We start from the raw sequence: 22,303 nt of genomic DNA, 5'->3' as shown, positions 1-22,303 counted from the left end.
AAAAGTATGGGCATTCTTCCTGAAGCAGAAAAGCGATTTGTTTTCCGCATTTAAGTCTTGGAAAACTATGATTGAGAAACATACATGAAAACATATAAAATACCTCTGCACAGACAAAAACTTAGAGTTTTGTTCTGATGAGTTTAATAAACTATGCAAGTCAGAAGGGATCATGAGACACTTGACAATTCGTCATACTCCACAGTAAAACGGCATTACAGAATGAATTAACAGAACGATCATGGAGAAGGTTCAATGTATGTTGTCAAATGCCAACTTACCAAAGTCGTTTTGGGCCGAAGCAGCCTCTACTGCATGTTTTTTGATCAACTGATCTCCATCTGTTGCCATTGAGAAAATGACTCCACAAGAGGTATGGTCTGGTAATCCTGCTGACTATTCTGATTTAAAGATCTTTGGGTGTCTTGCGTATGCTCATGTTAATAATGGAAAATTGGAATTGAGTTTCATTAAATATGTTTTTCTTGGTTATAAAGCTGGTGTAAAAGGGTATAAGTTATGATGTCCTGAAAATAGAAAAGTTGTGATTAGCAGAAATGCTGTTTTTTATGAAACTGCTATGCTACCTAACTTATCTCTTAAAGACTCTTCCAATAAATAAAATCAAAAGTAGGTGGAACATCAGATTAATCTAGAATCTATAACAGAGTCGACTCCTCAAGCCAGTACAAAAATTCAGAATAGAGTTATTTTTTTACCACAATACTCTATCACCAAAAATAGAACTAGAAGAGAAATTAAACCTTCAAATAAGTATATCGAGACTGATCTAGTTGCTTATGCTTTAAATGTGGCTGAAGATATAATGCAAACCAAGAGCATCTAATTATTTTAAGGCGGTTAGCTATGAAGACTTAGAAAAATGGATGTTTGCTATGCAAGAGGAGATGGAATCACTCCACAAAAACAGAACATGGGATCTTGTGAAACTTCTTAAAGGTAAAAAGGTTGTTCGTTGTAAATGGGTGTTTAAAAAGAAAGAAGGAATTCCAAGAGTTGAAGAACCCAGATATAAAGCAAGACTTGTTGGAAAAGGTTACAGTCAAATTCCAAGAGTGGACTTCACAGATGTGTTCTCCCCAGTTGTGAAGCATAGTTCGATTCGAGCTTTACTTGGTATTGTGGCCATGCATGATTTGGAACTTGAGTAGTTAGATGTAAAAACTGCATTTTTGCATGGAAAACTTAAGGAGGATATTTACATGCAACAACCAGATGGTTTTACAGTCTCAGAAAAAGATGACTAAGTTTGCTTGCTGAAAAAATCCCTTTACGGTTTGAAACAGTCACCAAGACAGTGGTACAAGAGGTTTGATTCCTTTATGACTTCTCATGATCTCAAAAGAATTAGTTTTAACAGTTGTATTTACTTTAAGAAAAACAATGATGGTTGTTTTGTTTATCTACTCCTTTATGTTGATGACATGTTGATAGCAGCAAAAGATAAATGAGAGATAAGAAAGGTCAAAGCCCAACTAAGTGAAGAATTTGAGATGAAAGATTTAGGGATCAGCAAAGAAGATACTTGGTATGAAGATTTCCAGAGATAGAAAAACAAGTAAATTGTACCTAAGTCAGAAGGGGTACATTGAAAAAGTTCTTTGCAAGTTCAATATGTAGAGTGCTAAGCCTGTTAGTACTCCTTTAGCAGCTCATTTTAGACTTCTATCAGCTTTGTCTCCATAATCAGATGATGAGATTGAGTACATGTCACATGTTCCATACTCTAGTGCGATGGGATCTCTCATGTATGCTATGGTTTGCTCACGTCTAGATTTATCATATGCAGTCAGTGCAGTTAGCAGATACATGGCGAATCCCGATAAAGAACATTGGAAAGCAATTCAGTGGATTTTAAGATACTTACGAGGTACTATTGATGTTTGCTTATAGTTTGGAAGAACTAGAGATGGAGTCATTAGGTATGTTGATGCTAATTTTGCTGGAGACCTTGATAGAAGAAGATCTCTCACAGATTATATCTTTACAATCGGAGGTTGTGCAATCAGTTGGAAAGCCACTTTGCAAACTACAGTCGCTTTGTCTACCACTGAAGCTGAGTACATGGCGATTACTAAGGCTTGTAAAAAAGCTATATGGTTGAAGGGACTCTTTAGTGAACTCAATGAAGACCTTCAAATCAATACAGTATTTTGTGACAGTCAGAGTGCCATCTTCCTTACAAAAGATCAAATGTTTCATGAGAGAACAAAACACATTGATGTTCGGTATCATTTTGTTCGTGATATTATTGCTCGTGGTGATATTGTAGTGACCAAAATTAGTACTCGTGAAAATCCTGCAGATATGATGACTAAGTCACTTCCTATAACCAAGTTTGAGTATTGCTTAGACTTGGTTGGTGTTAATTGTTGAAGATAAACCCTTAAGAGGTTTTATGGAAGAGGTGGAGAACTTGTTCATTGAAAGTTCGCGATAAAGAACTTGTTTATTAAGAATTCGTGTCAAGGTGGAGATTGTTAGAATTAAGTGACTCGAATCCTTATTTAAATAAAATACAGTGGGAAAATAAAATAAAACTAAAATCCCTATAGAATTATAGTTCTTTTATTTTATTTTAGAATAAGGTTTTTTAAATCTTATTAAACTCCATGTATATGATATTGATTAGAATAAGGAGTTTCACTCCTATTAGAATAAAGTTTACAAGCCTATAAATAGGCATAGTCTACTCCTCTTGTAATTAATTCGAATGACATAGTGAATTTTCTTCTCCTCTGCCCGTGGTTTTTTCCCGAAAGGGTTTCCACGTAAAATCAGTGTGTTCTTTATTTTCTATTTCTATTTTTCTTTGCGATATATTGTCATTACCGATATTATATTTTTCTCAATAATAATATTATAATGGTGCAAGAAGTTATTCATACTATGCGTTTGTATAAAGAAAGAACATCATGGATGGTCATCAAGGTTGATCTAAAAAAAAAGTATGATAGAATCCAGTGAGATTTTTCGAAAAATTTCACGAGAGACTGATCTCTCAATTAAAATTATCCACTTGATCATAACTGTGTCTCTTCTTCAACCATGCAACTTCCATGGAACCGTGAACTTACAGAGGAGTTCAAGCCGCAGCGTGGTGATAGAGAAGGGAGATCCACTCTTACCATACTTATTTGTACTTGATATGGAGAGGCTAACACATTTAATCTCTCAAGCAGTAGAAAGAGAAGAATGGGTTACAATTCAAATTTCTAGATAAGGATCGGCAATCTCTCATCTCTTTTTTACGGACGATCTTAGTCATTTTCGTAGAGCGGATATGGAACAAGCATTGACAGTTCCTTTTGTCTTTTTTTCAAATCATCCGGTTAGTGCTGCGAGAATGCGAGTATATTTCTCTGATAATATGGGATCTAATCTAGCTGCAGAGATATGTGGTATGCTATAATAATAATTATTTTTATTGACCCCATGTTTTTTTATTTTTGAGATTATCTCTTTTTTCTAATTAGTATAGATTATATGAAATAGAGATATTATTCGCTTCCAATAATTTAATATCATATCAATAATTTCATCTTAAATTTTAAAATTTTCATTTAAATTTATTTTTTTTCAAGATAAAAATATTAAAATTCTAAATGAAAATACTGACATTAAACTATTGTAAAAATGATATAAATGATGTAATGTTACTGTTTTATATAATTTTTTTTGTAGTATTTATGTCATTTTTCCCACTTTTTAACGGTCCATAATGAAATTAATTTTTAACAATTTTACATTAAGGCTATTTTTAATTTTGATAATTTATAATAAAACCCTTAGTACTTTTTTTATTTCTGCCATTTAAAATTCAGTCTCAATGCTTAAGGTTATTTTTTTAAAAATATTTTCACATTAAGATTATTAATAAATTTTAAGTTTTATAATTAAACCCTTTATAATTTTTACAATTAAGATTATTTATATTTTTTAATATTTTCAAATTCTAAATGATCGACACATTACAAAGTCATTTTTAAAAATACTTTTTCAATAACATTTTTAATTATTTTTCTATAAACATTTTTTATAAAACCATTTTATTCTACATAATTACTTTTAAGTTTCAATAAACCTTTTTCATTTTTTTCAAAATCAGATTAAAAAATGTTTTTTATATATTTTTTTCGAAAAAACATAATTCTAAAACTTTTTTTAAAATTAGTAATACATTAAATATTCTTTTAATAATTAAAAAAGTTTTTAAAATATTTTAAAAATAACTATACAAATTATCGTTTATTTTTTGTAAATTAAAATAATTAATTATAAAAATATTAGATATTAAATACAATTAACTTGTAAGTCTGCATGGGAAAGAAACTAGTTTTAACCCAAGACATAATAAATTTTAAACTTTTAATTTCACTATTTTAACTAAAACTACACTTGTTTTTGCATCAACTTTCAATGAATATATTTGTTGCATAATTTTTTCAAACTAGTATTATTTAAATAGAAAAGTATTTAAATCCATGCTTAAAGTTCATTTATTAAATGAAATTTAAATAAAAGTAATTTTATCTTGGGTTAATATACTGCTTACCCCTAAAGTTGCTCTTAATTATCACTTTGGTATCTAAATTTTTTTTTGTATTAGTTTGGTATTTGAAGCTTCCAATTTGTTATTAGTTTGCCCCAGCCATTAATGCTATTAAAAAAGGTTATGTGGCGCACCACATCACCCAAACTTTAATTTTTAGAAATAAATTAAAAACGAAAAATGGGGAAAAAAAGAAAATTTCTCAATTTTGTTTAAAATCAGAAAAATATATAAAATTATATAAAAATTCCATAATTTTAAAAAAATATTTTTAAAAGTACATAAAAACACAAAGAACAGAGAAAATACAAAAAAAAATTGCCAAACAAATTAAAAAAATTAAAAAAAAAGTTTAACAAATCAGAAAAATATATGGAAAGTTATATAAGATTTCCAGAAATTAAAAAAAATCTGTTTAAAAAATACATTAAGTTAGAAAAAAGAGAGCCAAATTACAAAAATTGTCAAAAAACTTCAAAAAAATCTCAAAATTTTCAAAAAATAAGAAAAATATGGAAAGCTTTACAATATGTGAATGAAAATATAAAATTAAAAAAAAAGGTGTGATTTTGGTTTTTTTCTCTATTTTATATTGAAAACTTTAAATTCGATTATTAGATTCAAAATCTTTAAAAATATGTTACAGTATGACTGTAAAAATAAAACGTCGGTAATGACAATATATCGCAAAGAAAAGAGAAATAAAAATAAAGAACACACAGATTTTTACGTGAAAATCCTTTCGAGAAAAAACCACGGGAAGAGGAGAAGAAAATTCACTATGTCGAATTCAAATAATTACAAGAGGAGTTTCGACTACATCTATTTATAGGTTGAAAAAAACCTAATTCTAATCAAAGTTAAATATATTATGTTAATAAATGCTAAATATATTATACTCATAAATACTAAATCTTCTAGAAAGAAGATATATTTTGTTTAACTTGACTTGCAAGCAATCTCTTAGAATTTGGGCCACACAACTCTAACAATCTCCACATTGACACGAATTCTTAACGAACAAGTTTTTCACCTCTTCCATAAAACTCCTTAAGGGTTTAACTTCAACAATGAACACCAACCAAGTCTAAACAATGCTCAAACTTGGTTATAGGAAGTGACTTAGTCATCATATCTGCAGGATTTTTATGAGTACTAATTTTACTCACAACAATATCACCACGAGCAATAATATCACGAACAAAATGATACCGAGCATCAATGTGTTTTGTTCTCTCATGAAACATTTGATCTTTTGTAAGGAAGATGACACTCTGATTGTCACAAAATACTGTACTGATTTGAAGGTCTTCATTAAGTTTACTAAATAGTCCCTTCAACCATATAGCTTCTTTACAAGCCTCAGTAATCGCCATGTACTCAGTTTCAGTGGTAGACAAAGCGACTGTAGTTTGCAAAGTGGCTTTCCAACTGATTGCACAACCTCCGATTGTAAAGATATAATCTGTGAGAGATCTTCTTCTATCAAGGCCTCCAACAAAATTAGCATCAACATACCTAATGACTCCATCTCTAGTTCTTCCAAACTATAAGCAAACATCAGTAGTACCTCGTAAGTATCTTAAAATCCACTGAACTGCTTTCCAATGTTCTTTATCGGGATTCGCCATGTATCTGCTAACTGCACTGACTGCATATGATAAATCTAGACATGAGCAAACCATAGCATACATGAGAGATCTCATCGCACTAGAGTATGGAACATGTGACATGTACTCAATCTCATCATCTGATTATGGAGACAAAGCCGATAGAAGTCTAAAATGAGCTGCTAAAGGAGTACTAACAGGCTTAACACTCTACATATTGAACTTGCAAAGAACTTTTTCAATGTACCCCTTCTGACTTAGGCACAATTTACTTGTTTTTCTATCTCTGGAAATCTTCATACCAAGTATCTTATTTGCTGATCCCAAATCTTTCATCTCAAATTCTTCACTTAGTTGGGCTTTGACCTTTCTTATCTCTCATTTATCTTTTGCTGCTATCAACATGTCATCAACATAAAGGAGTAGATAAACAAAACAACCATCATTGTTTTTCTTAAAGTAAATACAACTGTCAAAACTACTTCTTTTGAGATCATGAGAAGTCATAAAGGAATCAAACCTCTTGTACCACTGTCTTGGTGACTGTTTCAAACCGTAAAGGGATTTTTTTAGCAAGCAAACTTAGTAATCTTTTTCTGAGACTGTAAAACCATCTGGTTGTTGCATGTAAATATCCTCCTCAAGTTTCCCATGCAAAAATGCAGTTTTTACATCTAACTGCTCAAGTTCCAAATCATGCATGGCCACAATACCAAGTAAAGCTCGAATTGAACTATGCTTCACAACTGGGGAGAACACATCTGTGAAGTCCACTCTTGGAATTTGACTGTAACCTTTTGCAACAAGTCTTGCTTTATATCTGGGTTCTTCAACTCTTGGAATTCCTTCTTTCTTTTTAAACACCCATTTATAACGAACAACCTTTTTACCTTTAGGAAGTTTCACAAAATCCCATATTCTATTTTTGTGGAGTGATTCCATCTCCTCTTGCATAGCAAACATCCATTTTTTTAAGTCTTCACAGCTAACCGCCTTAGAATAATTAGATGGCTCTTGGTTTGCATTTATATCTTCAGCCACATTTAAAGCATAAGCAACTAGATCAGTCTCGATATACTTATTTGAAGGTTTAATTTCTCTTCTAGTTCTATTTTTGGCGATAGAGTATTGTGGTAAAAAAATAACTCTATTCTGAATTTTTGTACTGGTTTGAGGAGTCGACTCTGTTATAGATTCTAGATTAATCTGATGTTCCACCTGCTTTTGATTTTCTTTATTGGAAGAGTCTTTAAGAGATAAGTTAGGTAGCATAGCAGTTTTATAAAAAACAACATTTTTGCTAATCACAACTTTTCTATTTTCAGGACACCATAACTTATACCCTTTTACACCAGCTTTATAACCAAGAAAAATACATTTAATGGAACTCAATTCCAATTTTCCATTATTCACATGAGCATACGCAAGACACCCAAAGATCTTTAAATCAGAATAGTCAGCAGGATTACCAGACCATACCTCTTGTGGAGTACTTTTCTCAATGGCAACAGATGGAGATTAGTTGATCAAAAAACATGTAGTAGAGACTGCTTCGGCCCAAAACGACTTTGGTAAGTTGGCATTTGACAACATACATTGAACCTTCTCCATGATCATTCTGTTCATTCGTTCTGTAATACCGTTTTACTGTGGAGTATGACGAATTGTCAAATGTCTATGATCCCTTCTGACTTGCATAGTTTATTAAACTCATCAGAATAAAACTCTAAGTTATTGTCTGTGCAGAGGTATTTTATATGTTTTCACGTATGTTTCTCAATTATAGTTTTCCAAGACTTAAAGGCGGAAAACACATCGCTCTTCTGCTTCAGGAAGAACGCCCAAACTTTTCTGAAAAAATCATCAATAAAAGTTAGCATATAATTAGCTCCACCTCTCGAAATCACTCTAGATGGCACCCATAGATCAGAATGAATATACTCTAACGTTCCCTTTGTGTTATGGATTCCTCTAGTGAATCGAACTCTCTTTTTCTTCTAAAAAATGCAGTGCTCACAGAACTTTAGTTTGCAAATTCCTTACCCATCAAGAAGTCCTCTTTTGCTCAATTTTGCCATGTCATTCTCACTCATATGCCCTAGGCGCATATGCGAAAGTTTAGTAATATCATTATTTGACAAGAAAGAGGAAGTGACAGCTGCATCATTAGTAATAGTAGAACCCTGCAAAACATAGAACTTGACAATCTTTTTCTGCCCTTTTATTACAACGAGGGAACCTTTAGAAATCTTTAAAATCTCACTTTCAGTTGTGTATCTGTACCCTTTTGAATCAAGAGTATTCAACGAAATTAAATTTCTCTTTAATTTTGGAACATGTCGCACGTCACTAAGTATTCTGACAACTCCGTCAAACATCTTAACTTTAATAATTTCAACACCTGCAATTTTACACGAAGCATTATTTTTCATCAAAACAACACCTTTAGACACTGTTTCATAAGTTGTAAACCAATTCCGATTGGGACTCACGTGAAAGGTGCAGCCTGAATTAAGGATCCACTACTCACTCACTTTAGAATTGTTGATAGAAGCGACTAGAGGTTCACCATCGTTGTAGTCTTCTACAATATTAGTTTCACTGGTTGTTTTCCCTTTTGATTCGCAGCCTCCCTTTTGATCTTGTTCTGTAGCTTATAGCACTCAGATTTAATGTGTCCTTTCTTTTTGCAGAAGTTACAAGTTTTATCTATGTTTGAAGACTTCAATCTACCCTTAAATTTACCACGAGGATTTCATTCATATGTCCTTCTACAATCGTCATCAACATTCCGATCTTATCTTTTACGAACAATGAGACCCTCTCCCTTATAGTCGGGTTTAACCACAAGATGCTTCATTTTATTATACGAGGTCAAAGAATCATAAACCTCATCAATTGTGAGAGACTCGTGGCTATATAAAATCGTATTTCTAAAGGTTGAATAAGACGGGGGCAACAAACAAAGTAGAATCAACCCTAGATCTTCCTTATCATACTGAACCTCTATGGCCTCCAAGTTTGAGAGAATTTCTTTAAACACTGTTAAGTGTTCGTGCACAGACACACCTTCTTCCAAACGATGAGCATAAAGAAGCTGCTTCATATACAACTTGCTGGTTAGAGTTTTCGACATACATATTTGTTCCAGCCTCTTCCATAATGCAGCGACGGTCTTCTCCTTCATCATATCCTGCAAAATTTCGTTAGACAAATGCATATATAATTGTGTTAACGCCTTTCGATCATTACGCTTCTTCTCTTCATCCGTTAATGTCGAAGGCATCTTATCTATCCCTAACAGGGCATCCTCCATATCCATTTGCGCAAGAACTGCTTGCATCTTAATTTGCCACAACGCAAATTTGGTGTTGCGATCCAACGGCGGAATTTTATACTTCAAAGACGCCATTACTGTGATCGAGATGAACAACCCGGAAGCTCGGGTACTAATTTGTGAAAATAGAACGTCGGTAATGACAATATATCGCAAAGAAAAGAGAAATAAAAATAAATAGCACACAGATTTTTACGTGGAAACCCTTTCGGGGAAAAACCACGGGTAGAGGAGAAGAAAATTCACTATGTCGAATTCTACTAATTACAAGATGAGTTTCGACTACATCTATTTATAGGTTGAAAAAAACCTAATTCTAATCAAAGTCAAATATATTATGTTAATAAATGCTAAATATATGATACTCATAAATACTAAAATCTTCTAGAAAGAAGATATATTTTGTTTAACTTGAATTGCAAGTAATCTCTTAGAATTTGGGTCACACAACTCTAACAATGGCAAAGTGAAAAAAAATGATTTTCAATAATTTAAAGCTTTCCATACTTTTTTCTGATTATATATATATTGAAACTTTTCTTAAAAAAATTTACACTTTGTATTTTTGAACTTTTTAAACTTTATGTATCTTTTAAATAGAAAAATATTTTTTAATTTCTAGAAATTTTATATAACTTTCTATATATATGTTTCTGTTTTGTTAAATTTTTTTTAGATTTTTCTGAATTTGTTTGACAATTTTTTGTATTTTATCTCTTTTTTTTGTGTTTTATGTATTTTTAAAAAATAAAAATAAATAATTTTAAAATTCTAGGATTCGGATATAATTCTATATTTTTTATTTAAAAATTGAGAGTTTTTTTTATTTTTGCTATTTTATTTTTCTTTTTTTGATTTTTTAATTTATTTTTGAAAAATAAATATCAACATTGTTAACAGGGGGCAAACTAATAACGGATTGAAAACTTCAGTACCAAATTGATACAGAAAAACTTATAGGTACCAAAGTAATAATGGGGTGTAACTTTGGGGGCAAATAGTACATTAACCTTTTTATCTTTTATTAATTTATAATTTTATCTATTTTTTATTTATCATTATACTATTTATTTTATTATTTTTAAATTTTATATTCAATAATTTTTAATTAAAAATAATAAAAACTTATTAATTATAAAAATATTTTAATTATTCTTTTTCCAAGTAGTGGCCATGCCGTTTAGTATTTGCTTGTCAATAAATTTTCGTGTTCTTTGGATGGTTTGCTTCTCTAGGCTGGAATCAGATTTTCAAAACTCATCTTTGCCAAAAAGAAAAAGGGAATTGGTGATCAACGCGGAAGAGATACAAGAAGAGGAGATCAACTATGAACTTTGTTTAGTCGGTAAATTTTAGGTTGAAAGAGTAATCAATTTTGCAGCGATGGAATGTAGATTGTAATCCTTATGTAGAGCTATACAAGGAGCTAGTATCAAACCGATTAGGGGCGGTCTATATCTGATTCAGTTTTAACCATCTTATTGATCTGAAGAAGGTGATCTCAAATGGGTCTCGGTCATTTAATAATTGTCTACTGCTAATTCACAAATTAGTGAAAGGGGAGAATCCTGAAGGCATGATTTCTTTTTCGCTGATTTCTGGGTACAAGTCCACGATTTATCACCGGATTTTACGTCAGAGAACTTGGCTTTCTTCATTTCAATTCCAGAAAATCAAGAACAAATTTACTCTTAAAAAAGCATACTAGAGATGATAATTGGCATATAATGGAACCCCATTTCAACATTGCCGCAGGTCATTCCTTGCCATTAAACTTGTAAATGAAAATTTTAGAAACAACAGTGGGATTTATTCTTCAGATTCTATTCTACGGTTGCAATTCTTTGAAGCTTATCAATGCACACTTTCTTTTGTCTTTTTTTTTTTGAATGATACATACTATTGTTAATTGATAACATACCTTGTCTTGTCTTCAAAGGTCATCAAGATTTATGCTAGAGCTAAAGTAAGTTTCCAAATGAACAGCCTCAGCCACACAACAATTTCTACAATATAAATTACAGAGAATGGGTCTTACTAATGGTCGTTGTCGTCCAGCTCTTCACGATGTTGGTGTTCAAGTCGAATATGGGGACAGGGTCTTTCTGGTTCTCCTCTTGTCCAGAGAACTCTTAGATCACGTCTCTTTTTTCCTAGGGTTAAAAAGGTTCCTGCAACAAGGTATAATTAAATTTTCGTAAACGAGACTGCAGCTTTCAATTTCGAAGAAAACTGTCTTTTAGTAACAAATATTACCTAGTGTAAAAGGGACAATGTAAAGGAGTGCTGGTTGACCATGTCCATCCATTAAATTTAGAGCCACATATGTAATGAGAAGACCTGCCATGAGTGAGAAAGGAGTTGAAAACTGTCATTTGTAAAATCCAAGTGAATGATGGGTAATGGCTACATACTGAAGGGAATTTTCACAAGTTGTATTTTAATTCACTTGTCTACAAACAATGTTTTAACAGTCACAGTAACAAGAAAATTACTGTTTTTTTTTGTTTGTTTGTTTATGGGACCAATATGATTTCATTGTCGACTCTTACCTAAGCCATAAGCAATCATTGCCCACAAAAAGTAGCCAGCTCGAAGAGTCTTGTTAGCCAGCCAATCATACCTGTTACACGAGCGATTCAAGTGAGTTCTAACTTCTGGGTGAATAATAGAAAGGGAAAAAAAAGGACCGTTGTTTCCGATTAATGAGATGAAGAGATAAATAAAATTTCAGATAATCCTTGACCGGGAAATTTATGCATGAATTTTGTATTTGTAGCCTGAAACATGAAATACTCTATAAAGTATTCCATCAGTGGACATTGCACTTGTTTTCTTGACATGCTCTATAATAGAACCAATTAAAAACACATTGTTTGAACGGGTATGGAAGAGCATTTTTCTCGTAGAAGAAAGGAATGAATATTTAAGGGCCAAGTTTGCATGAACAGAACAGCAACATGAATAAAAGATTTAGCAAAAGAAGAAAACAGTTGAGACCTGAGTGAAAATGTTATCAACAGGCCAGGTAAAAGGATGTCACCAAATCCTATTATGCTATAACCGCCCCATGGATCAAACATGCGTGGGATCTTCAGTAGCATTGGGATGCCATCCTCTCCGCTTCTATCCCCACGAGCTACCTATGCAATAGACACGAGTAAATCAGTATTACTTTCTAGCCTTTCATAATTTGAATATCCTTAATAGTATAAAGACTAACCTTCTAATTCTGATATAGCACATGGACTAGAGTTGGATAAGACGGATTACTTACCACAATCATCACGCTTTCATGGAACAACTTTTTTGAAACAAATACCCAAAAGATGTCATACAAGAAGGCACAACTGAGTAGAACTGTTCCCACCTGATTCAGAGATATGTCAGAATAACAATTTGTTTCCTAGATATAGTAGAATTGATCAAAATCATTGAATATTTGATTATTTGGGCCGTCCAAAGAGAAAACTCGAGGAATATAATGGCGATTCATACAAGTCTAAAACATAACGAGATGGAGTAAATAAAGTTGTAATGCTACCTTGAGATTAGGTACATGGACAATTTGCAGAACTGTGATTATAAGAGCAATTCCCTGAGCAAAAAACAAAATTATAAATTGAACTCCGCCATGTTAATCTTGCATCAACATCTTATTAGAAAAAAAGGAAGGCGAGAGAAGCACAAGAACTAGGAATAAGCCATTTGTCTCATATCCATCCACCTAAATGATGGTAGAGATCATTACTCGTTAATGTGGTGTTGGAATACAGGATACTTAGATAGCTCCATATTGACTGGTTAGAGAATTCTAAATTTACTTGGAGTGAATATTCTAGCAAAGCCATAGGTTTAGGGAAAACAAAAGACATTGTCTATTAGTTGAAGCATAAACTTGTTTTAAACCTACTCTGCCATTTATGTGAAAGAAAAATGTTACTCCACGAGATAAGGTATAAATGGTGCACTAAGATAGGCACATTCTATTGTTGAAGCACAGAGCAATCGAACTCACTCTCATGTATGGTTGCTAAACTAACCCAAATTTTAGTGCATCAAACAATTGACAGTGTAAAAATCTAGACTGAGAAAAGGATTTTTGATCATTCACATAACTGAACTTCAACAATCTTGAACTATATTAGGAAAATTAACAAGAAAGTATATCCTTACTAGTATATCTTGACCTATCCAAGCAAAGGAAACATTGCGGTAAACAGCCCAAACAACAGCAAATGCTATGCAGAAAGGGGAAACAGCCAATGTAAGGTATGAGAGAGTTCCAAAGAAAGGCACTTTAATGTATGTTTTTCCAGCACGCTTGAACCACCTGTGAGATATAAAAATTTATTCACAATGTTGAAAAGGCAAGTCAATTTACTTAACTAATGAAGATTGTAGAAATAGAGATAGAAACTAATAAATCATAAGCATCCATAGCTACAAACTCCAACCATTTTTCTTTATCTATTGATGAGATTGACCCCATTGCAAACCGATAAAATTTTCAAACTAAATCCTTCCATTCAACTTCCCATAATACTTTGATGTTATCATCATCCTCACCATATCATGCAAAAAATAAAATAATAATACATGCTCAGCAGTAAATATTCAAGAATCAAGCAACAATAAACCAACAAGTGGATGACTTGGCAGAACCTTTAATGTAAACTTCTCATAAGATACTGAGTTCATACTAAGAAAGAAATATAAAATACCTTGACAGTAAAGCAACCGAGCAAGTTTGAAGGCCCTGCAAATATATTAGACTTTAGAGTTAAAAATTTCATTGAAATATATGGCAAAAAGTGAGAATAAAAATGGTAATGTTATAGAAACACGTTGTGCATGTAAAACTATAACATGAATTAAGCGAAGCTTCGTATGCATGCATGCATAGATGAATAATGAAAGGAAGTTGTACCTCCACACCACCTATGCAGAAAAGAACCACCAAGAGCTCAACAAACCAATATGACATAAGTTTGTAAAGCATAACCAAGAAGCAAGAAGCAACAACAACAAATAAGATGGCTGATGTAGTGTTGATGTCCACAATTCCACCAGAACCTACAGGTCTGGTGTCTGGAATTTCATCCAAGGCATCCTGCATTTACAAGATAAGGTCTACAAATTAATAAGCATAATATGGCCGTAAACATGACACAACTCTGGATATGCTGCATGGGAAATACGTAAATTTAACTCATTCTGACCTTTAATAGTTTGTCCTGCTCAATTGCGGCTTCTCTTGCACTCCATGCGGACCAATATGAAGCACACAATATGGTACCAACAGCCATCAACCATAAAAACACTTCAGCTATGTCAACTAGCGGTCGTGTCGGAGAGTAAAGCTGTACAGACACTGCAAAAGCACAAAGCATTTAGAAAGAAACATTTATTGGTCTTAGTAGGGTGATAGTATATGCCGGAGAAAATTTAAAGAAAAACAAATACAGAATGGAAGCTTACCTGATGAATTACTAATCAGCATTTTCTCCAAGCTTGTACCAGCATCTTGTGGGAGCATGACAGCAGGTATATGTATATCTAGATCAGTTTCATCAGGTTCACATACCATCTTGTAGAGTTCTGCATGGAAAGTACGAGTTTGACCTTTAGCAATGTACTTGTCCTCCAACATGTCATCTTTATAGGTCAAACTACTCATCCAACAATTATTTAAAAAGTGAGTTCTGCCAACCACATTTTTCCATGACAATCCAAAAGGGTAAATTTTGGAAAAACGTCGAAAGTCCATTTTTTTCCAGTTTATACAACAATGCACTTAAGAACCCCAACTAATTAACACATGAATCAAATAATGACCAAAAGCCTTGATTACCCTTTTGGTTATTTATAATGAGAATAGCTGAAGCATGAGCTGCCTGTGCATAGTTTGCCTTGGTTGTGAATTTGCAGTGACCTCGGTCCACCATAATGACATCATTAGCAAGCTAAGAAAACCATTGATATTAGTAACTGAACTTACTACTATACTTGCTTGTTGTGCATGTCATACAAAGATGGAAGGGTAAATCAGTAACAAAATAAACAAACCTTATTCTTTGGGGCACTACAACAATCGCGAGGGTCAGAAAGAATGAGGCGTCTTTGATTTGCATTTTTCTCCTTCGACACTATAGTAGTACCAAATCTGGCACCTACACCGACAAACTCGGCATCCTCTATGCCATCAACCCAAGTTTGAACTTTGACCTATCAATTTTGAGACAATTGACTGTTAAACTCTATTGACAAAAGATAAACAAGGATAATGCTCAACAAGATACAACGGCTGCACAAATCAGTTCTGAAAAAACAACTCCACTCCAATAACATGGAAAGCCCTAAACTTAAAAAGGGGAAACAAAATGACAGTTGACAGAGTGCAGGAAATCCCATATGACCCATCTCATTCCAACTTGTAGAATTTTTATAAGATAAACCACAAAGACAAACAGCAAGTAACTATCAATCTCGAAATGTAATATACAATAAGCAAATAGAAATTCCAAGGGGAAATAACTGCATAAAAATCAGCAAATTACAATTGCATCAGAAAAGAAAAAGACACAGGGTCAGCCACCTAGTTAAGACTATAAAAGCATGCTGTATCTACTAATAATTTACCAAAATGGAGCTAGTTTACTTTTTACAGACAAATTTGAGTCATTCAAGAAATCAAAAGCCAAAATTCAAGCAAAACCCAGTTGAGAAAACGAGGAAACAAGAACTGGGTAGTAGCAAAAGAAGCAGCATTCTCGAAAAATTAATACCAGAACGAAATCGTTCTCACAACCGGGCTTCTTTGGAGCTAAATCATCGTCGTGCACTATATCACCGGCTGTAACAGAGCATACTTGACAGACAAGTGAAATCAGGGCTGTAATTAAGAATACTCTGCAAAAAAACTGCAAATCCATTGATGGGGTTTTCGTTCTACTTCTTCTAGTTCAGGGACTGTTTGAAGTTCCCTTGTTTCTACGCATTTCAGAAATCTTTGCTTTATGGTATTGTTGGCTTTTTGTTTTCTTCTTAGTATTTAATAAAATAATGAACAGGAGTAAGAGCTGTAGTAGTTAATAAATGAGCAATGGATCTGCTAGTTTTGGGAGAGAAAAATGAGCTAATAAGCTAAGCAACCGTCAAAAGCCTCGAATACTCAAAACCCAATATGCATTATTTGGCCATTTCCCAAATGGAAAGACGATTGTGATTTGTGAAGGAATCACATGACAGTTTTTCTCCAAAAAAAAGTTTCTTCTTTTCCATTTTTGTAATCTGTTCTTGTATAGTACCCTTTGAATATTTGAGTATGTAGTGTAACGTTAAAATTTATTCACAAATTCCAAACCCATTTTTTTCCAAGTTACAGAGAATCCAATCAAAGTTGAATTCATTCCCCTTTTTAAAATCTTCCATTCAGTGGAAGAAAGAAATTCTTGATTGGCTAATCTAATTCATATTGCGACAATGATTCACTACAAATGAAATACATAAAAGGGATCACTTTCAATTACGATAAGGCAGAAATCATTGAGATTTTCTCCCCCCCCCCCAAAAAAAACAAGAAAACTTATTATTTCTCCATGTGTCGGTTGTCTATCTTTCATGGCTTCAAGTGTTGGAACATCAAAACGTTGGGGACGCGTTTTCTGTTGTTTATTATTGGACCATGCATGTGGGTATGTTTTACCCTAATTAATAAGACCACACTTTCTCATTTATGATCACTAACGTTGTAATATTTTTTCTTTCCCCAACAAAAGTCTCAGCTTGGATGGAATAAGTAAAAGGATTCAAGCTTTAAATTTAGATTTTTATTTTGATTTTAATATTTAATTTGATATCCAAAATAAATATCACATAAACGAATGAATATTTTATGTATATGTTCCAATTAAAAAATATAAGTATTTAATTGAGAGAAAAACGCTTAAATGGGCAAAGAAAAATAATTAATATCTCATTTGATATTTGAGGATATTTTCTTTTAATGTGGTACTTCTGTTGTTTTTTTTATCCAATTTGGTACATGAGTATCCAAACATAATGAGATGTTAACCTTTTAGCTAACTTTTTTGTATTTAATTCAAGTTTTAAGGTTAATTTGATGAAAATTAATTGTTAATATTATTGAGTTTGAAATTTTTATGATTTTGTTAATATAATAAATTTATTATTAATTGTGCATTTGTTTAATTTATTAAATACAGTTTGACAGATGTGATTTTATTTGAGTTTCAAATTTAATTTGATAAAAATTTATAATTAGCACTAAAATTAATACCAATGGACGAAAATATATATTAGCCCTAAAGTTTATTAATAAAACCGACGGCATTAACCAAAACAGACGGAATCCGGATTCACAGTTGTAATAGGAAGTGCTTTGAAAGATGAACAAGGTTCTAGCTATTAAATTGAAAATGATGGTGGGATGTCATTGTTTAAATTAAAAAAGTACTAATAATTATCCAAAAAGTGTCCAAACTCCAACATGAGGAAGCTAGGAAGATCCTCTGTTTAATTATACAGTCACTTATGGCAGACAGATGAGATTTTTTAAGTGGGGAAAGAATCATATATGGAATTTCTAACTTTAATGGAACTAATTAGAGTCAAATTTAGCGATTCCATCCACATTCAATGAACACTCCCAAGTCAAACAAATACTTTCTAGAAGCAATACTCATTTTCAGTTCCTCACACCATTTGGTTTCTGATACATTCATCAATATCCAACAGGTTGGAATGTTTACTGCCATGTTATAAAAAGAACATCAATTCAGGTTTATAAAGATCAACGGATGAGGAAAACAAAGAAAATGCTGATGATGAACATCATGGAAATGAAAAGAGACTTTGTTCCTAGTTTTGAACTAAATTACTGTAGGAAAAGATGACCATCTTTAAGGTTTTGCATCTGATATGATATAAGTCTTCCATGGCTATGGTGATTGTGCGCAGCATTATGTTCTGGTAAATTATAGCTTCCACTAGAGAACTTTGTAGCTCCACCATTCATCTTCAAGCCCAGGGGTTTGTTAGTTTCTTGTGAAAGATTTTGTGGGTTGACTTGTTTTGGATTTGGAATGCTTAAACCAAAATCTAGACCCTGATGAAATGGGAAAGGAAATCCAGTTCCAATACCAGAAGTTGGGGTGCTGGATCCCGTCCATGCGAATCTTTGAATGGTTTCGTCTGGTGGGATAATTGGAAATGATCCTTGATTAGAACCTGGTTCCAGCATTTGGTTCACTCTTGGTACCACATGGTTGCATGATGAAGCATCAAGCCCCTGATTTGCAAATTTTGGGTCATTTAGAAGAGTTGGTAACGTGGGATATATTGCCCAAGGTGCCTGACCAAAGGGACTAGATAGAAAATTTTGAACAACCGATGATCCCGGCTTTTCTATGTTAGTACCGGCGCCTGTGGTTGTAATACCTTGGCCATGGCTCGCTTGATCTTCAGGTACTTGATGGTGATCGCGGAGATCAACGGTCTCCTTACCTTTCGCACTCCTCTTCATAGATCCACTCTTGGCTTTTTGAGCTTCTATGGCTAAAACAACACCAGTATGACAATGGACTTGAACATTTTGATCAGTATCACTTGTTTGAAGATTCGGATTTGCAGCAGCTATCAACGAGCTATCTCCTTTCCTTTTTGGTGAAGTAATAAGCTCAACAACTTTTCCAGACCCGAGTCGATCTCCTAATGTATTGAAATAATCAGTAGAACCAGTAGCAGTATTACCTGTAGGAAATCTAGTTAAATATCTATCCATGCCATATCCGAAACCATTCTGATGCTGCTTGTTATTGTTCTCCTCTTCTCGAATCGGTACCTGCAGCTTGTTTTGCTGTTGGACTCGAGTACATTTGTCAGTCTTACTCGAGTGTCGAAATCGCGTGCTTTCCATGTGAAATTTTCCATTTCGATCTTCAACTTTTTTAGATTTTTTCCTTGTCTGCAATTGAACCTTGTCATCTCCAGGTTTTTTTCCCCTTGGATGATCAGTCACCAATTTTTGCATTTCATCCATCATCCATTTCAATAAACTTTCTCTTGTAACTTTAAGATCTTTTAACAATGAATCCATGAAGTTTTTAAGATCATCCAATGGGGCATGGTGATCATAAGCACTTGTTTCACCCTTCTGCAAATCAACTTTTTCAACAGAATCCTTCTTCATTTTGTTCCTGCTGCTCATATTCCTAGTTTTCCTTTTCTTAACCTTCCCAACATTAATTTGATCCTCTTTTGCAGGATTCTCATTGTCCTTCTGCTTAAGTCTACTAATTTCACTACTTTCATCATCACCAAGTGAAATCAATCTTGAGACCAGCTTCTGCTTTCTGATAAGTGACCCGTCACTTGATACCGAATCATCGAATGAAGAATCGATTTCATCATCGTTCCTCCTGAACTCCCAACGCTGCTGAAATTCCATATCTCCCATTTATACTAGGGGCATCACTATAAAACTGAACATTGCAAAAAATTAGGACAATAGTAATGAAATGAACATATCTTTGAAGCTTCAACATGCCACCAAATCCATCCCCTCATGTAAAATTAGACAGCTATCCCCATTTGTCCCCAATGTAAGAAAACATTCATACAACTATGATAGCTGTTGTGCTGCTCATATCAAGACCAAATCTGATACTTTTTTTAGTACAAAACACAATAAAAAATCACAATAAATAAATGCCTAGTAAAAGAATTTGAAAACAGTATCAGCAATAGAGAAGAAGCAAGTAGAATAGAAGATTTGTGTTCTAACCATATATCAGTCGAAAACACAGGGTTGAATCCAGGATGATACGTCGTTAATAAGTATTAAACAATGCATATATTTAAGCTTTTAAGCAATCAAAACCAAGGGCAGAAGTTGGCTTTTTTTCTTTTTCTTTTTCTTTTTACTTTTCCTGTTTTGGATTTTCACCAAACTTTCTATATAGTTTTTGATCTGTTGTGAAATAAAAGATTTGGCTTACCATGTATAGCCCATGATAGTTCTTTGTCCTTATTTGGAGCTTCTATCCCTTACATTGATTTCTTTTTACAGAACTTGGCCGTATGCCAAGTTCCAGCTGTTACAGATTGTTCTTTTTCTTACATCAATGTTTCATGTGTGAAATAAATGGATTTTTCCTATTTCATGATGATTTTCTAGCTGGTAATGGTTTTATTTTTCTTCTCAAATATGTAAAAAAATAAAATAAAATCTTTTTGCATTAATAAGAAGAATTTGCTTTGATTATCTTCTAATTATGGCCTCTATTTACATATCCAATTTATAGAAGATGATAAGCTCAAAATTCAAGATTATCTAAAGAATTTAGAAAGAGAGTTATTGCATTAAGCCAAATAAGGGTTACCATAACAAAATATGAGTATGTTTACTTCTAAAGATGATTGGCATCTTATATAGTCGACAAATAAGGGAAATAAGTAGAATTTGGGTGGTAGGTAAAGAGATGTACCAACAATTAAAATTACACTGCAAGATATATTGCAGGTTGCGCATTCATTGGCATTTTTCACAAAACCACTGTAGTAATAAAATATTTTCATAACAACTAATAAGTGAATTAACCAAGCAAATGTAGAATCATTTAATTTGAACTGGAAACCATTATTATAGTACTAGCATTATACCTTGAAGTTTAACTCTCCCTCATCGAATACTTTTTCTCCTTTTTTTTTTTAACAAAAATTAAAGAGAGTGACTAAAGTGTTTTAAATAAATTATAACCAGTAAACATCATGATGTTAATTCCAAAGCAATATTATATTAAGATTTGAATATGTAATTAGATAAATAACATAATAAATAAAAAAAACTAATGAGATTTGTTTCCTTTAGTAATAGCAATGACGGATTATAGCTATTAGAGGCATCTATCTAAATTTCACCACGAGTTATTAAGCTTATTGTCTAAAAAGACAGAAGCATGAGATTCACTTGAAGAACCTATATACATCTCTCTTATCCTCATGTAAAAGAAAACATTTGCCCAACTAACTCTTCATAGATCTTTACTCTCATACTTTACAATTGCTTAAACATCATCATGTTAATTCTAAATAATGTCATAGTAAGATCTCAAAATGTAATCAGGTAAATGACATAGTAGACATAAAACTAATGAGATTACGGACTATAACTATTAGAGGCACATGTCGAAACTCCATCATTACTCATTAAGCTTATTGTCTAAAAGGATAGTTCACAACATATGATCCACTTGAAGAACCTATATACGCCTCTCTTGTCCCCATGTAAAAGAAGACATCTGCCCAACTAACTTTTCGTAGATCTTTACTCTCATACTTCATTATTGTGTTAATTCTAAGCAATATCATATTCAGATCTCAATACGTAATCAGATAAGCGACATAATAAACATAAAACTAATAAGATTTACTCCCCTTAGTAGTAACAATGACGGGTTATAGTTATTATAGGCACGTGCCGAAACTCCACCATTACTCATTAAACTTATTGTTTAAAAGGATAGCTGGCAACATAAGATCCACTTGAAAAACTTATATACACTTCTCTTACCCCCCATTTATAAAAAGACATTTGTGTAATTAACTCATAAATCAACTACAATGTGAATTGTGATTAACTATCACATTCTGTTATTTAAATCAACAAACCTTAATCATAATTACAAACAATACAATTCAAGTAATTATAACATGAATCAACAATATAAAACATTGAAATCAAACGAGTGAACATAGGAC

General features: G+C 32.7%; 2 protein-coding genes across 2 annotated transcripts; both read right to left on the bottom strand.

The window, feature by feature from the left end:
• Positions 1 to 11,245: 11,245 nt before the first annotated feature.
• LOC107947033 (signal peptide peptidase-like 2) lies at positions 11,246 to 17,105 on the bottom strand. The gene is made up of 14 exons (XM_016881571.2): positions 16,309 to 17,105; positions 15,590 to 15,748; positions 15,375 to 15,486; positions 15,002 to 15,121; positions 14,743 to 14,894; positions 14,451 to 14,633; positions 14,245 to 14,279; positions 13,697 to 13,853; positions 13,065 to 13,118; positions 12,798 to 12,890; positions 12,521 to 12,663; positions 12,073 to 12,143; positions 11,777 to 11,860; positions 11,246 to 11,691 (listed from the first exon to the last, which is right to left on the bottom strand). The coding sequence occupies exons 1-14, from the start codon at positions 16,453 to 16,455 to the stop codon at positions 11,558 to 11,560; spliced, it is 1,644 nt and encodes a 547-aa protein (XP_016737060.1). The 5' UTR covers positions 16,456 to 17,105; the 3' UTR covers positions 11,246 to 11,557.
• Positions 17,106 to 18,196: 1,091 nt separating this feature from the next.
• On the bottom strand, positions 18,197 to 20,472 carry LOC121224330 (uncharacterized). Its single transcript, XM_041107456.1, has 2 exons — positions 20,328 to 20,472; positions 18,197 to 20,025 (listed from the first exon to the last, which is right to left on the bottom strand). The coding sequence occupies exon 2, from the start codon at positions 19,998 to 20,000 to the stop codon at positions 18,420 to 18,422; it is 1,581 nt and encodes a 526-aa protein (XP_040963390.1). The 5' UTR covers positions 20,001 to 20,025; positions 20,328 to 20,472; the 3' UTR covers positions 18,197 to 18,419.
• Positions 20,473 to 22,303: the final 1,831 nt, after the last annotated feature.

This window comes from Gossypium hirsutum, chromosome D12, assembly GCF_007990345.1.
Source record: "Gossypium hirsutum isolate 1008001.06 chromosome D12, Gossypium_hirsutum_v2.1, whole genome shotgun sequence".
Taxonomy (NCBI): domain Eukaryota; kingdom Viridiplantae; phylum Streptophyta; class Magnoliopsida; order Malvales; family Malvaceae; genus Gossypium; species Gossypium hirsutum.
This window is presented reverse-complemented; position numbering and strand designations above follow the sequence as displayed.

Excerpts from the sequence above, each read along its gene's own strand:
- LOC121224330 (XM_041107456.1), bottom strand. The coding sequence starts at position 20,000 with ATGGGAGATATGGAATTTCAGCAGCGTTGGGAGTTCAGGAGGAACGAT.
- LOC107947033 (XM_016881571.2), bottom strand. The coding sequence starts at position 16,455 with ATGGATTTGCAGTTTTTTTGCAGAGTATTCTTAATTACAGCCCTGATT. Across the intron at positions 15,749-16,308 it reads GTGAGAACGATTTCGTTCTG|GTCAAAGTTCAAACTTGGGT; the intron begins GTATTAATTTTT and ends CAAAATTGATAG. Across the intron at positions 11,861-12,072 it reads AATGATTGCTTATGGCTTAG|GTCTTCTCATTACATATGTG; the intron begins GTAAGAGTCGAC and ends CACTCATGGCAG.